Here is a 16989-nt window from a genome sequence, read left to right on the forward strand (position 1 = left end):
GTTTTATTCCATAAGGAATATAAGCACATCCCCAACTTCACAAAGTTGTGAGAAAGTCCAAGTGATGTTTTCATGTCAGAAGGGTGTTTCTTTGGAAACATTGCAAGGAGATGTTCTGTACTTTAGAAGCTTGTGTTTTTTATTAAGTAAACTGATGTTCTAGGTGTCCAGCTAGAATTCAGTCTATTCTCCTATCACAGCCTCATTAGAGGAACACAGGTTTGAAGTGCTTCAAAATTAATTCAAAAAGCCAAAGTACAAAATACAAAGTTTTGGTCTGCTTTGATTCATTTCTGGTTTTGTGTGTTATGCAGATGTATATTGGACTACTTTTCAGATGTATTTCTTTCTTCAATACTGTGTTGTTTGCTTTATCATATATTTTCTTTCTTCTGTATTCTGATTTTTCCTGTCTTCCCCCAGGCTTTGCATGCAATTATTGCTGATCTCAAGTGCTAAATGCAGATTTTATTCCTTTCAGGGGATGGACAAGATAATTTCATTTGTATTGTGCAGGATTTTTGGTTGTGTGGTTCTCTGCTGATGAACTGACAAGCCAGTGCCAGCAGTAATATTTTCTGCCTGTCACAAGTGTTGCTTTTGCATTTTGAGAAGAGCAGGGACTTTATGAAGCTTTGATTCAGCACAGCAGGGGAGAGGATGCCAGGCAGCTGAAGTACCAAAATTCACAGGCAGTTTACAGTGGGAAATGGGCTGGTGTTTTCCCCCTTACCTCGTGGTTGTTTCATCCACTTGCTTGCATTATATGATTAAGGTACCCCTAACACCCATCCTTGCAACCCTGGCATGAGAGTTAGAGAAAGTGAGACTCTCCTGGAAGAACTTTTACTGAATATCCAATTTCAAAGCACGGGAGATGGAATGAAGATGGCATTCTGTTGGAGATAACAGGCACCAGCTTTTATGCTGAGGAAGGAAAAGTGTCTTGTTCCAACTGCTGCCACCTGTCCAAGCCTTTTCTCTTTCTCATTCCTTCTTTTTCTGCCCCTTTTCCCTCAGGCTGTCCTCAGGCTCTTGAGGAATCCCACATTTCTCTCCCAATAACTTAGAGGCTTGGCTCATCAGGTTCAGCAAAGGATGCAGACATCCTGCCCAGCACTCTTCCATGCTGGAGGAGTCTATTTTTTTTTCTTTTGTGTGGGACTTATTAAGAGATTAGCAACTCCAACTGTTCATCCTCTCACTATGTTCTTTTCCCCATGTATATGGTTTCTGCAGGAATATGGAGACATTTTGTCAGCCTCAAAAATGTTTAGTACTGAAATTGGTGGTGTGTTTGTTTAGTGAATGTTAAATGATGTGAAATCAAAAAACTGGACTTTCAGAGCTGTCAGAATTTCCTGTGATTTGGGGTTGAGACCTATACTGACTCTCCATCTGTCACATTTCCTCAGTAGCTTTAGTATGTTAATTCCTACAGCTCCATCCTGTAGGTATCCTCATTTACAGCTGATTCTGGGGGACATGAAAGGTTTACAGCAGAAATAACAAAGATTTAGCAAGTGCCTTAAATGCCTGAGTCCTTTTTTTCAAGTACAGATGCTTAAATTGGGAAAACCAACAAAATCTGTGGAAAAACATACTTTCTCCTGTGGCTCAAGAGGTCCTATTCGTGTAATAAATTTCAGCCATATTTGTTCATAGCCAACAGAAAACCTGGATCATAAAATAGAGAATAAATCCCCTTTTAAAAGCAATTCCCTACTGCCCTTTTTCTGGCATGCTAGAGGAACTGAAATTCCTCTTAACACTTTGCACATCACCCAATCTGACTGAACTGCTTCAGCCTGGCCAGCTGGGGACGTGTTCCTGGTTTTCCACCTTCATGTCTTCCTCAATTTGCTGTAGTTCCCAATCAGTGGAGATTAAGGTGCAGACTTTCCACTTCTAAAATTCTCATTAAACTTAAATGATACCATTCCTTGAGTGGCTTCCAAGGAAAAGGAAGCTCTGCTGTAGAAATAATGGATTTTATCTGAATAATTGTGTTCATAATTCCTTCTGTAATCTGTGTAAGACTCTACATTATTTTCATGAGCCTGAGGATTTTTTTTTCACATAAATTACTAATGTAGAGTCAGTAACCAGGACTCCTAGTCCACAAATACGTGATTTAGAGAAAATCCTCCGAGTCTGGTTTGTATGATATAAAATGACAGGGAATATTGATTGAGAATTAGAGAATTTTTATTATTTTCTGTTATCTTAAGCTATATTTAAAACTTAAATTCCAGGTGGTTTATTTTCTGTAATTTATTCTTCTAACAGAAGAAGAAATCAGAGACAGCTCTTTTTCATCTTGTTTTCCTCAAGAGATAATATTAAGAATCATTGATGCATTCTGTAGGGAGGTATGTCTGTAAAGAAAAAGTACTGGTTGCATTTAATATAATATTTAATAATACTGATTTTATTTAATATAATAATGCTGAATTAATAAAATTTGGCCTAAAATTCAAGATTATATTTTTGTTAGGTATATAATCTTGCAATCAGCATCTGGGAAGAGTTCTATCACTGATCTGTCTTGCTAAAGTAAATTTATAGAGAGCATTTGTCATCTTAAAAAAGCCCATCCCACTGCTTAAAAACATACAAAAACTTGTCATCCTCTTAAAACCCCCACAAAATCTCATTACCTTGGATGATGGGTTGCATATTGCAGATTCTTTGAAGTCTTCTCTTGAGGATTTGTGTAATCAAACATTCAGACTTGTACACGTGCTTTTTCTGTAAGTTTTGGTTAATGCATGCTTGTTTTATCAATGAACTGTTGATGAGACCAAATCTGACCCACTTTTTTGGTTTTTGGTTTTTTTTTCTTTCCCTCACACCTTTGGATCTCCGTGCTAGTCTTTGCCTTGGTGTTCCTTGTTTTGCCAAATATAAAAAGCCCTTCTATTGCATTTCTGAGTAAACAAGCAAAGTAATAAATAGAATAAAATTTCCTTCTTGATTTAATAAGGTCTGGATGCAGTGCAGAAAGGGAATCCCTTTGTTTGAGAATCTAGGTCACCTCATAAGAAAAAGGCTTCCCTCCTGTGAAAAATTTACATTTGCCATTTTCTTTGTTTTTTCTTTTTCTGTTTTTCCTTATGATGCGTCAGTATCTGTACTCCTATGCTGTGTTTGCCTAGTGACAAGAGGGGAAGAGTTTTTTTATTGTGTGTAATTAAATGTCACTTATCAGAGGTGCATGGGGGGAAGGGGGGTGAGCAAGATGTGTGAGTAAAGTGGGAAACCCTGGGTACAGCAGGAAAGGTGAGAGCAGCTCTCTGTTCTCCTCTTGCTGGCAGGTTGGTTGGGACCAGTGCCAGAGTAAAATTGGATCTGTGCATGCCCAGGGTGATGCACACAATCTCCTGGAATGTGGAATGTGGCAATAGATGCAGGAGCCTGCCCAGAACAGGGTCCCATGTGGCTGGAGCTCCTAAGCTCTGATGGTTCTGTGCAGAATTGCCTGTCCTGGGAACAATGCTGAGGCATCCAGGAGATATTATAAATAGCAGCTCCTTGCTGGGTGCCCGTGCTGTGGCTGCAGCCTGCTGGCCTGGGAGGGAAGAGAGCAGCAGTTCTAAAAAGCTGCTCCCAGCTAAGGAAATGGTGAAATCTGAGGGAAGCATCTCCATCATCTCAAATGGAAAATATTCTACCTGGAGATATCTGATCCCAGCTGATTGGGATCTGAGGGGGATAATAAGTTGGGGTTTTTCTTAGAACAGCTTTCATAGTGGCAGTGCTTCAGATGTGTTTCTTCAAACTAGGCACTAGTCAGTGACAGAAATGTCTGTTGGAGGAGATAAGGATTTTTGCTTTTCCTTCAGAATAGGCACAAATTCATTCCCCCAAGAATATGCCAATGCAGAACCTGCAAAATAAGGAAGAAATATGTAGTCTGGCATTAACTCTTGATTAGTTATTTTTTCTTACATTTTCAAAATGTCTTTTTGGAAGCATGGGAATAAATAGGAAAATGTGAGGTGTCTGGTCTGTGTGCTTATTATCAGCCTGTTTGTGCTAAATGTAAAATTACTCTGCTGCCCTTGCTCAAAAGGTGATGCTGCTATTTTGTTTTGGTGTTTTTCTCATGAAAGTAGAGCACGACCTGACTAAGACAAGGAAATTATTGGATGAGTCTCTATGAAATTGAATCTGTTTGTGACTGGTAAAGCCATCCTAATCACGCACAGAAAGTTCCAGGGTGTCATAACAGAGGAATCTTGTTACACTTTGTGTTGTGTTTTGTTTTGTTTTTTTTTTTCTCTCATTGAAATCTTGGCATTGAAAGCCTAACTCTATTCCAAAACATTGTCTGTTCTTAGTGGTTTACTCCTTTTTATTTCCTGCCACTTAAGTGTTCAGTTTTCTGAACTGAGGGGATTTAACTTTGCAACACATTGCTGTAGAAAAAAAACCCAACCAAACAACTTACTTATTTTTTTTTATCATTGACATTAGACAAAGGTGAAACAGCTATTTGGAGTACCAGGACAGATGTGAGGGCTGGAGGAGAGCTGAGGAGGTCTTGCTGCTTGTGTCAGATTTCTTTCAGATAAACTGAAATCCCCAGGATCATCATGGATGACTGATGATTGCTAATATGTGAGGCCAGAAATAATGGTTGTAGTGAACCTCACCTGTGAATGTGCTGACTGGCAGTCTGTCATCTCAGGTGGTTATTCACAGTGGGAGGTTCTTCAAGATGAATTTGTGTGTGTTTGTGTACAGAGTGAGAGGGCACAGCAGTTTGAAAACTTCCAGAACCTGTTTTTTGAGCACTTTTGAATCTGCTCCTTTAGTCAGGGGTTGTTTTTTTGCAGCGATGGATGGAGCCTGTATAAAAGTTACAGGGTAACAAGCAGATCCTAAAGTCTGTTGGCTTTGTAGAGCCCTTATCCTGTCCTCAGCTTTGAAAGGATGGCCCCACACAATGTGAGGGGTCAACTTGTCAGTTCACCTTTATTGAAGAGGATGCATTTCTGCACTACCAAAAATACAGCTGAGAACAGTCATGGGATAAACCAGTTCTTCTAATGCAATGGTAGAAGCTTGGAGATAGTTTTATCTAGTGTATGGATTGTGTGCAAAATGGAAAAATTAAAGTTGAATGCTGTCATCTTAGTGCTTTGAGAAGGGCTTAATTTAATCTTCTGTACTAAAGAAAGAAGAATAATGGGGAATTTAGATATAATGCCAACGGAAGCTGAAAGTAGAGGCAGAAGGCCAAATGGAAAAATTCCTCTTTTGTGATACAGCCAGAAGCCTTCCTGTATTTTAACTTAATGGATGATTTATTGCCACTACAGTTAGTTTTTTGATGTGGGCATGTAACATCATCAGTATTTACATGCTCCAGCATATGTAGTATGAATGATATGTTTCTTCAGGATACCAATACCAACAGCCATTGGCACAATCTCTTTGGTGTATGGTATTGTAACAATAATACTCAGGTCCTGTTGAAGCCATGCTGGCACTAAAAGCCTTGAAGACACTTCTTTAAACATCTGTTTCTCAAGAAGCACACAAGTAGAAGCTTTGTTGCTGTGATGCAAATACAGTATATATTCTCCTATTGTTTGTCTTCAGTATATGAATCTGTGATGTGTGACTGGAATGCTTTTCTCTCCCAGGTGACTTTGTTAGCTGATGATGAATATTGTGATTCTCTTGCTTGGTCCCCCTGTGTGATTTCTTTTTGAAGGAAATCAGCCATGTCCAAAGGCTGTATTACTTTTGGCAAAGAGCCAGGTTTTTAGGACATGCTGAAATGGAGACAACTGAAACTTTAATGTGTGCTGTCTCTTTGTTCTCTGGGTATAAACCAGAAGGTTTTAATTTGTTGTTGTGTTTGGGGAATTATTAGGTTGGGTTTTGTGCTCTTTAATTGTGGAATCTATAGGATAAGTATAAAGGCTTAATTGAGGAAATACAGGATTTTGGGTTCAGGTGGCTGCCTGGCTCTTTCTGCTGACATGTACAGTACTATGATTTTGTGCTCTGTAGTAGTGATACCTGCAAAATACTTGAACATTTTCATCTGTTTACATCTGTACCCAGGGAGGGAAATTTCAAGCCTTTTGTAGTTACCCAGCTGCACTCAGTGGAAATTTCTTGGAAAAGGGGGAATAATAAATGTTTTGGTCTAATTTGAGTGCTCTTTCCTAATTGTAAATAAAAGAATATTTTAATTAAAACAGACTTCTGGTATGAGAGTTTTGCAATGAAAAGTATGTGTTGGAATGGATCTCACAGGGGAAGCTGGAGGCAGAGAGAAGTGGAGGGCAGGGTGATAAATGGCACATAACAGCACCAAGCCCTTTGCATTTTTATTCAGGCTGTTTGATTATGATGCTGCATATGGAACTTAGACATCCTGCAGCCAAAGGGAAGGTAGTCTAGAAGGCAGTTTTTGTCAGAGCTGCTGTGACTGGTGTGAGAGGAATGCTATAACTGCAAATTTTGGAAATGCTGACTTCAGAATATTGTACTGAGAAAAATAGGTTAATGATGTTGACTCTAGGTGGGAGCAGCCATTTGAGGACACTGAAGAGCACAAGAGTTTTTTCAATGACATTTCATTGTGTTAAATATCTAAGCTTACCTATGGGAAGCTGCAATTAGGTAACTCCTAAAGTGTAAAATTAAGATTGAAGTACTATCCATACACTGCTTAGGAACTTTGTAGGTTTGAAGTTTGTGTGTATATATTCTTGCGAATTCCAAATTGCCTCCATGCCCTATGGGAAAATGTTTCCAAGGGTGTATTTGTATTATTGAAATCTGAATATAAACATTTCAATCCAAGAATAGATGTGTTTTCTTTGTGTTGACATCTTTTGTTTTACTTGATGCAAATGTATAAAGTCATGGGGCAGAAAGAAACATTGCAGTCAAATGTCACCTCTGGTCATAATAGTTCTCAAAATAAGGCTTTTTTATAGGGCACCTTATAGCAAGTCTGGACATTGGAAATGTAAAGTGTTATATTCACACCAGCTGGTTTCTCTGATTTAGTATTTTTAGTGAAAGTTCATTCACAACATGACCAGTAACTTCGAGTTCTGGGGCAGCTTTTCCAGCTTCTTGTGATAAAATCTGAGCTGTGAACACATTATCAGCCTGTTAACAGGGACTGTTCTGGGGCTGCACATGAGGAAAGAAGGGCTGGCAGTATGGGAGAAGTCCCCCCTCCAGGTGGATTTGGTGCAGAAAGTTTTGTTTGAAGCTTTTGTCACTGTTCCCCTGCATTTTAACCTTGCATATGCTGTGTGTATGTGCAGTGCTTGACAAACATTTCACAGGGGCTGTTCCAGTTGTACAAGCTGTAAATTCAAAGCTCAAGTTCAGAATCTGAGAAGAAGGGAAATGACCAAATCCTGTTCTTGCCAAGGAGAACTCTTTGATGCCACTATGATCAAGGGTGTTTAGCTGAAGAGTTAGAAAGAAAAAAAAAAATCTTTTCACCCATTTTCCTCTCACTCCTGTCCTCCAAAAAACTCTGTTTGCATCCTTATTTAATTCACTTTCAGTCTTCATGGTAGACAACATATTTTCTTCCTTTCAGTCTGTTGGTTTTTTGTTTTTTTTTAAAATGAGTTAAAGCAATAAAATCTGTAGAGTAAGAGCAGAACAGGATCTGGGGATTCTGTGAATTGTGGTGTTCCTTTGATTAATTTTGACTCCTTTTTTTCCCCCATATGACAATTAAAACTGAACTTGTGAACTGAGGCAGCTGGAGCAGGGCAAATGTTCAGAGACTGAATTCTGGTAATCTTGTAAGCAGATTAAAATATCCAGTTTTCCCCATCTGGAGGAATTACAGGGTGTGGATAACTGCAGCATGTGCAAGTCCAGATATCTTAACACTCTAGTGCTGGACTAAAACTCAGAAATTTTGGCAGAGAATTACTGCTCTGTTTCTAACTTGCTTGTCTCATATTGTACAGATCTCTCTTGTGTCTCAGTATCTTGTCAATAGTTTTATCACCAGCACCCAAGACAGTGAATCTGCTCTGTCTGAACAAGACAAGTTGTTGATCCGAGGGCTTTAACCAATGTCATGCTGTAGTTTCACTACTCTGCAAATTTCATAGATAATTTCTATAAATACACTTACTTTTTCCTTTTTCACCTATAGTTACTGTTCTGTCAGTAAACTTTGCTGTAGCCATTGAAGCAGTGGGCATCCCACAAGAATCTCTTGGGGTGTGCTTGTATAAAAGTCACAAAGTGAAAATGTACAAGAGTTGAGAAGAAAATCTGAGATAGCACAAGTTTCATGCCCAGTATTACTCAGCTGTCTGCAAATGTGCAATTTAGTATTACCAGCAACTTACTACAGTTACAGCAGATCTCACAATCATCACCTTTTGAGGTTTGAAAAAAAAAAAAGTCTCTTTGCTTTTTCAGCTGAATTTGCATAGCAGATGAGCTGTTGTTCATCAAGGAAACCTGGAGTACATGGCACTCTGCAATTTGAACATTTTTTAGTCTGTTCTGGCCTGTGGCAGTTCAAAATAGCCCTTTCCATATCCAAGTGGTTACAGTCTCTTGAATGCTCACATCCATCGCTGTCATCACTCTTGACTTGTTTGTTACAATTTCTTATAGCTGCAGCTAAAGCTTTTGATCCTGAAAAACACATCTTTGAACTCAGCAGTGTTTTTTCTAGGCAACACAAACAACTTGGAGTTCATTGCTCTGCTGTGCAGCTTTGCACATTGGCTCCTCAAGGAATTCAGTTTCAGGATTTTCCCCAGATATTTTAAGTCTTGCTGGGTGGTTACTTGGAAAATTGCTTTCATCTCTCTGCCCATGACCACCCATGATAATTGTGTTTTCTTGGAACATAATGTAATATATTAGCATAGTGCTGGGATTGCTAAAGCTGGTGAGGTACAGAAGAATAGTACTAAAACCACTTTTCAGTGAATAGAAAGGAGAAGATCACATCAGGATGGTGAACAACTGGGAACAACTGGTGCTGGATAATTGGTTGAATAAGCAATCATTAAATAATTCAAGGTCTTCTAATAGCTACCCATGTATTAGAATTCTAATCCAGCATCCCCTATGTTGCAGCAATGGGAGTCAGTATAAGCAGGGGAAGGCTGGAAAGAGCCTCAGCAGTTTCTGTTGCACTGAGATGTTTGACAGCATCCCACAAAGTGATTCAGTTACTTGTGTCTTGATTCATTTTGGGGTTTGTTTTTTTTTTTTTGAGAAATTCTCATACAGAAGTCAAGGATTCATCTGTATTCATTTAGGTACCTGCAGAGCTTTTAAAAATACTCTTCTCACACAGAGCATTTAATGAGTCTTTCTGAAGTGGCAAAGGAACCTTTCTGAGGTCACTTACACCTCTGTTCATGTATTGCTCACTGAGTGCAGCTGTAACTGGGGGTCTTCCTGCTGCTCTGTACTGAGCAGCATTTTCTGTCATGTCAATGGGATTGTTCCCTTGAATCCCATTTTCAAAGCTCAATCTGATCACAAAAACAATAGTGCTTCTCTGTATGCTTGGAATTTGCATGCCAGTTGTGCTGTTGTGCAAATGTATTTCTTGAGCCCCATATTCTGTGGTATTTCTGATAAAAACCACTTCCTGTGAGTGACTAGTCCCTGTCCTTAGAGGCAGTATTGGAGCTAGATAACTATGAATATGTGAAGTGGTAAGTTAAAGACTCAAAAATGAGCTAATTGCAGTGAATTCACAATTGGATCCAAATTCCAGTTCTGTTGAACTCATGTCCTGGGGTGATTGTGGCATGCAGAAAACCAGTAGGGTAGAAACCTTTACACCTGACTTTTGAGAAAGATAAAGCAATCCCTTAATACTCAAACTGTGCTTCTCAAAACCCTCTCTGGCTGCCAAGTAATTTGTGTGAGGCCAGCTTAGATAACTGACCCAAAGGGAAAGAATTCTAAGCAAAACTGATGTTTTAGTGATAATTACCTTTGTCTTTTCACTCAGTTCAAGGAAATGAGTCATTAAAATGAACATAGCTAGGTATAGACAAGCCTTTATTTTTCAAAAAAGCAAACAAGTCCTCTGGAGCTCTCAGGATTAAGAGCTGTTGTTTTTGATGAAAACAGCTTATCCTCAGGAAAATGGAAGTGCTTGCATGTTTAGTCTTTGTCATCAACATCCCTCTTCTGCTCAGAAATTGCTTTTTAGCAACAGTTTGGATTTATGTGACTGATGTAAATTCAAGACAAAGTTCTTAATTTTGCAGATACACTGTGCAAGGATAAAGGTGGGAGGAGCTCTAGCACACTTGCACTCTTTGAAGAGAGAGAGGACTCTTCAGAGGGGTTGGGTAGCTTAACTCTGGGGGTAATGGTTTTAAAGCATCCCAGTAGTTGTGGATTTGGTTAATTTTTTTCAAAAGCTTCTCCAGTGATTTTCATTATTGCTATTACTGCAGCTTTTTAATATGCTTTTGTCCCTAAATGTTCATTAATCACTACAGTTTTCCTTCAGATTCAGTTGTGTTTTGGTTTGTTTTCTTTGCAGAACCAGAATATTTCCTAAGATATCAATAAGCAGTCCAGTTAATTCAGTCATGTTTAAAGTGAATTTCTTTTAACCTGACAATGAACAAGAAATTGCAGTGAATATTTTTCATTCAATGACACTCATTGCCAGGTCTAACCTGCTACTGAAAACACCCATCAGTTCTGTTTATTGTGTTTATCAGTGTCAGGATTTCTGAATTTGGATAAACTTGTCAGTTTTCATTCTGTGGTGGATTAATAAAGCACCAGATTTGTAAGTGAAAATTTAATTTGCATGGTGTAGTACAAGTGTTAAAGTTTGGGCAGTCCTTGGGTGGCACCAGCAGAGTTTTATTTGTGCCACCCTCCCCTGGTTCTCCTTTCCCCCTCTCCTCCATCCCTGTAGTTCTGTGCTCATTCTGATTTCTCTACGTTTGTGAAATTTGGTATATGTACTTCAATATTTGGAAAACTAATGAGATTTCTGTTACCTTTGCAAGATTGACATTGAATTTTCTGGCATGAAACTGAATTTCAGGATTGGAAGCCTTCTGTGCTGGATAAGACATGACCTTCAGTATAATACATTTTAATAAAATTCACTAAAGGTTGGATTCAATGAGCTTGAAGGTATTTTCCAAATTTAATGATTATATGATGAGTTTTGTATTTTGAAATAAACATGTTCTATGTATTTTTTATCAGTCCTCTTTGTCCTGTCACATCAGTTCTTTTAGCTGTCCAAATACAAAAAAATGAATCTGTGCTGTTACTTTCTTTAGGTACTTGGTATAGGAGTCCTTTGATAAATACTGGTAAACTTTTTTTCTGTTAAAATTTATTCTGTAAAAACATCTTTTATTCTGCTTAAACTCCCACTCTCCCTTCCAGGGAATAAGCAAGATAACAATATAAACAGTAGATATGACCTTTTCATTAATATTGCAAACAATGGAAGTGAAAGTGACAGTTATATTTAAAGTATTTGCACAATAGTTAGATCCTGTTATCAAATTCTAGTTTTTACTGTATAGCTTAAAATTACAAAGGCAGTTAAAAGCTTGCAATTTATTATTTAAGTATATCTTGGGGGATTACATGCAGATGTGTGTGCATGGAAGTATGAAAATAAACTACACCAGTTTGATGTATAAATAAAATTATTATGTGAAACACTAGTTAAAATATTGTTAAAATTTTCTTGATGCAAACAGAAGTCAGAGAATTATTGGGAAGGCTGCAGAGGTAGAGCCACTGAGTTGGATTATTTTGCATGACTCTTTGAAAGGCTTGGATTTTTTTTCCAAGGCTTCTATGGGCTTTAAATTTTTTGAACAATACTCTGTGTTTTCAGAATCCAATTTATATGAAATAGATGTTTCTATCAGGCTTCAAGTAGGGCATCTGGACCAGTTTTTAGATACCTGCTTTGAAGTCAACCCTTTGTTTTGGCTGTTTGTTCATGCAATATTTAATTTATAGAAAAATCATATTATTTTTCAGTTTTTTAATAATTCTTTAGGCTGGCTTTACTAAAATTTTCAAAGGTTCAATACTTTAAGTCAAGAAATTATAATAGAGTTGCTGATAATTAAAGTGAGTTTTTACAGTCTCTTGCGCAGTAAATTAAATACATTGAAGTCTGTTCTTAAAAATAATTTTACAAGCTTGCCATCCACATATACTTATTCTCTTTCTCTTTTGAATCCAAGTTTTGCTGTGTTTCTCTTCACAAACAGAGCTGTCTTTGGGTGAATTCTGTCATGGTGGTGAAGCTGGAGACTGCTCTGTGTTTTACATGCAAGCACTTGCTAATGCTTCTTGCAGAATCAAATGTTGCTTTTTGCTGTTTCTTGGGTAGGAGCATGCAAGCCACCCAATACTTTTCAGATTTTTAGGTGAAATTCTGGAACTAATTTAAATATTATTAAGAAACAAGATAGTAATTAAATTTACCAAATTAAAGCCACAAGATGGCATCAATTTGTCAACTCTGTCCTTTGCTCCTAATGATTTTTTAAAGGTCAAAATACTACAGGCTCTTATGATCTCTACATATAAACCAGTTGGGAAAGGGAATATGCAATGAAATTTACATTTGAAATGCATTTGAACCTGTAAAGCTGCATAGGATATCTTTAATAACTTGGTTTCAAACAGGAGGATTTATTTTCTAAAGTAACAGAGGAGTTACTGTTCAGACAATTTTTCATTCCAGTTGGAAAATGAAGGTAACCTAACTGTGGGTGTTAGTGCTCATTTAGACCTAAGAAAAATACTAAAAGTATCTAAAATACAGGAAAATAATAGTTGGGTCCTGATGAATTTGTCAGGTAAATATTGGTAATGGGTCTTTTTTCTTGATTAATACATATTAGTGCTGTTTTTAAAAACTGATATTTTTAGAAAGGTCAAAAATGCTCCAAAGGTTTTAAAAGGTGTTTAAAAGAAAACAAGCAAACAAACAAACCCCCAAGACCCAATCATAAGAAAATTAAATGCAACCACAGCTGTACTAACCACATGTACTGAGCCTGCTTTCCACTCATGCATTGGTTTGTGAACCCAGTACTTTTTAGGTGTTTAGGTATGACAGTGCTGAATAGCAGAAGGGATACACTAAACACAAGGAGACAGTTGAGCAGAGATATTTTCAATGTGTAAAAGGACAGGGAGCACAAGCACTGAAATGAGTCCCACAGAGCAGATCCAGCACTATGGGGAGGTGAGGCTAAGGAAAGTGTGGAGCTGATTACATTCTGTGTCAGGTTGTTGCTTCTGAATGGTTAAAATGTAAATCACAAGTAAACTATATATATATATATATATATATATATATATATATATATATATATATAACCTTCTATGGTAAATTAGCAGAAGTAAACCAAGTAATATGTTTTTGATTAAAAAACAACGTTAAGTGGTTGTCTTAAAGAAGATTTGTATTTTTCAAATTACATGGTTTTGTTACTAAATTAGTTTCAGCTTATGAATATTCATAATATACTCCTTAACAGTGTCAAACAGCTTATGCATGAGAATTAGGTATGTCATTTTCAAGCAAAATTGTCTGAGTATTCAGAAATTTTGAGGAAATGAATGTTCTTTAAATAGCTAAACAGTGATTTCTGCTGCTTGTGATGCTTAGGGTACAGCTGCATGAACAAAAGCTCCCTTAGCTGAAGTTTGAATTTGCAGCTTGCTGGTTACTTAAGAGTAACTTTTAGATTAAAAATTTCACATGAGAAGATTTGAAATACCTTCCTGTGTGCTCAGTGAGCAATAACTCTGTTCTTTACAAGCAGTGAGAGCATGCAAACAAGGAGTTAACTCTGAGTAGCTGAGAGGCCACAAATCACCAGCAGCACCTCCTTTCTGTGTTGGATGAAGCAGCTACAGAGGTTGCTCTGTCAGATGGATATTCTGTTTTTCTGGGAGAAATCCTGGCATGGAGTTCTCTGTGCTCATACCTGTCTTCAGAGCAGAGCTTGTCTTAAATCAGTGTGTTGTCATAGGAAAAGCTTATGTCTCTATCTCAATGCTTAGGAAAAGCATTAATTTTAAATCCAAATTTAGCAGGACAAAGGAGAATAATAACAAAATTACCCTGGCAATGACTTAGTGACAACAGGTTTTCCTCTCCCCTTGCAGATGTTGTCAACCATCACAGCTCTATACTTCTGTTTTTCCTCACCTTAGCAGTATACATTTCTCTCTACAAATCTTCTGAGAAATGTGGGGGTGAAATATTTATCAGAGTTTCTTTTGCTACATCAGCTGCAGCTTTTACAGCATAGGAGGTAATGGTTAGATCACTGAAAATTGTAAAAAGAGAAGGGGTGAAAGTCACCTCCAAAGAATTGTTGGTCCACCTTCAACCAGGTGACAGCTGAGCTGTGAGGATACCTCAATATCAGGAGTTGTGAGCTGAGGGAGGCTCATTCCTGAGATTATCATAGTCTAAGGTACCAATTTATCCAACTAAAAGCTGTGACCTCCATAATTTATTGATTTTCAGAATTTGGTCTTTCAAATAGAATGGTTTCCCATAAGTCACTGTAGTGCAGGAAATTCAGAGGAGAGTGTGAAGAAGTCTCAAACAGATAATTTGCCAGTTACTTCATTAGGCTCAAGCCACTGGTTTGGCTTTGGTTCTTCCTTGGTTATAATTCTTCCCAAGTTTCTCTTCAGCACTCCTGTTTGCCTCCCTTCACTGCATGAATGAGTGGCAGAGGGGGCAGCAAGGCTGCACTGCTGATTCTGTAGGGGTGGAAGGAGGAGTGGAGCTGTGGGACAGCACACAGGAATGGTTGTGCATCTGAACTGGATTTAGAAACTTGGAACTTGGCATTGCAGGAGTTGATGTTTCTTTAGCTTGATAATTTTCTTTACGTTTGATCAACTACTGTGAATTTAAGGAAGTGTTATGGGGGAATTCTTGGTTTCTTCAAAATGAGTAATGAGCAGCACAGAATCATTTTTTTGACACAGAACATGGTATCTTTCCACAGAAAGAGGTACAAAATGTTTTATTTTTGCTGTCTTGGAAACTGGAAGTAAAAAGAAAGATGCTGTTTCTCAGTTGCAGGGCTTGTCTCAAAGGTAGTCAACCTTTCCAGCTGCTCTTCCTCTAGAGAGTAGTAGTATTTTCAGTTTTGTAATTTTCTGAGTAATTGTTGTGAAAGGACATTGGCAAAAATACCTTTCCTCTGCTGCTATAAAAGTAGGTCTTAAAATAACAGGTACTGACTCAACTGCCCTACATAAATGTTGGTATTTTAATAATCAGAAAAGAGTACAGCAAAATTTGGGATGGACCCATTACTTGCAGTGCAGGGTTAAATCCTTGTACTAAAGATTAATGGGAGGCTGCTGCCTGTAAAAGTTACAGAAGCTGCTCACTGCACCAAATGTCAGCTCAGGTTTATTGTAACTAATCATGGGTTGCTTCACTAATGCTCAGGGAAGAGAGGATTTGAGTAAATTTGTGTTTTCTATGGGCTTGTGTGGGAGCTTCTATTTGTACTTCAGAGATCATGAGATAAAGAGTTCTAACTTTCATGATGGAAACTTTACACCAGTTCCTCTAAGTGTTAGTTAAATAATGGAGTGAGCCCTCTCAGTAGCTTTCTTTTATTTTGCATTACAAAACACACTGTTAGTTATGCATGGATATAGAAGTCAGATAATGCTGTATTGGAGTCCTGTCCAACAGGTTTTTCTCTGGTGGGGTCTCTGACCTTTCTCAGTTTCTCCTGCTTATAGGATACCTCACATAGTGTTTAAGTAATTTGCAGATAAAAATCTCTGGTTCCATGTTAAAAAGGTTTTTTTTCCTGTCAGCTCTGCAAATAGAAGTGGCTGGGATATTCTGCAGCTTTTTAGCATGTTGATGCTGTATGTTATGTTGAGTGAGGTTTCACAGCAGTAACTGAGAGCAGAATTTGTTCTTGCAGGAATTGTGCTGCTTTGGAAGCAGACATGTGACCTCACTGTTTTCTCTGATGCTGTGTTGACTCTGGGGAGTTAACCAGAATAAACAGTAGTGCAGGTCTTTTGTGTGTTACATTAAGGTAATTGGATAAGGCATGAGCAGAACTAATTATCATGAGAGTGCTATTTCTGGGCACTAAAATTCCTCAAGTCAAGAATGCATTGCAACTTCTTGGTCCTGGTTTTCCATCCAAAGCATAAGTGGATCTTGTTTGGAAATTTCTACAGCCAGTTGCTTATATTTGCATTACTAACCCTTGGTGAAAGTAATAGTAGGTAAAATGAAACAATACTATAAATAGGAAAGGTTTCTTTGAATGTATATTAAAATAAGTTTATGATTGCTTAAAATGTAAGGCTGTAAAAGTTTGAGGTCTGTCTTCCCTAAACCTAAAGATCCATTAAGAGTTTGGAATGTTTCCTCTATTTTCTTCCATCTCTTTAGTGGAAACTGCTCTCATTATCATGATACTTTCTGTACCTCTGTGTTCATTTGAAAATCTCATGTACCTGACACAAAGGCCAGCTGATAATGTTGCCTCTTCTGTCTTTTCAAAGGAAGGTGCATCTGCTCGAAAAACACAAACTCCAGCAGCACAGCCTGTGCCACGACCAGGTAAGGTGGCCCAGTGCCACATGTGCTTCTGTCCCACTTCTAGCATGCAGGAGTTTCAAAGGCTTTCTATTTAAAGCTTTATTTAGCTCAAGAATGATGTATGGGTTATTTATTTTTGGCCTTTAACTGTACATATAATGGAAAACCCCCATACCTTTTGCTTAATGTTATACCATGGGACTTAGGGTCATTCTCTTCAGTGTGTTGCCCAATTAGCCTGTTGAAAGGATGCACTGCTGAAATTAAAAAGTCAAGAACTTCTTGGTTGTGGGCTTGGTATGTCACTAAAATTCCACAAAATTCTCACTCAAATATGTAACAAGAGCTGGTTAATACTCCAACAACTTAAATCAAAT

General features: G+C 37.9%; 1 protein-coding gene across 1 annotated transcript in view; it reads left to right on the forward strand.

Moving 5' to 3' along the window:
- CDC73 (cell division cycle 73) overlaps positions 1-16989 on the forward strand; it is a 95803-nt gene that overhangs the window by 62240 nt on the left and 16574 nt on the right. Inside the window, exon 11 of the mRNA XM_079313522.1 lies at positions 16576-16633. Coding sequence (XP_079169648.1) covers positions 16576-16633 — 58 coding nt within the window. The remainder of the gene's footprint in view (positions 1-16575; positions 16634-16989) is intronic.

Source organism: Erithacus rubecula, assembly GCF_903797595.1.
Source record: "Erithacus rubecula genome assembly, chromosome: 10".
NCBI lineage: Eukaryota > Metazoa > Chordata > Aves > Passeriformes > Muscicapidae > Erithacus > Erithacus rubecula.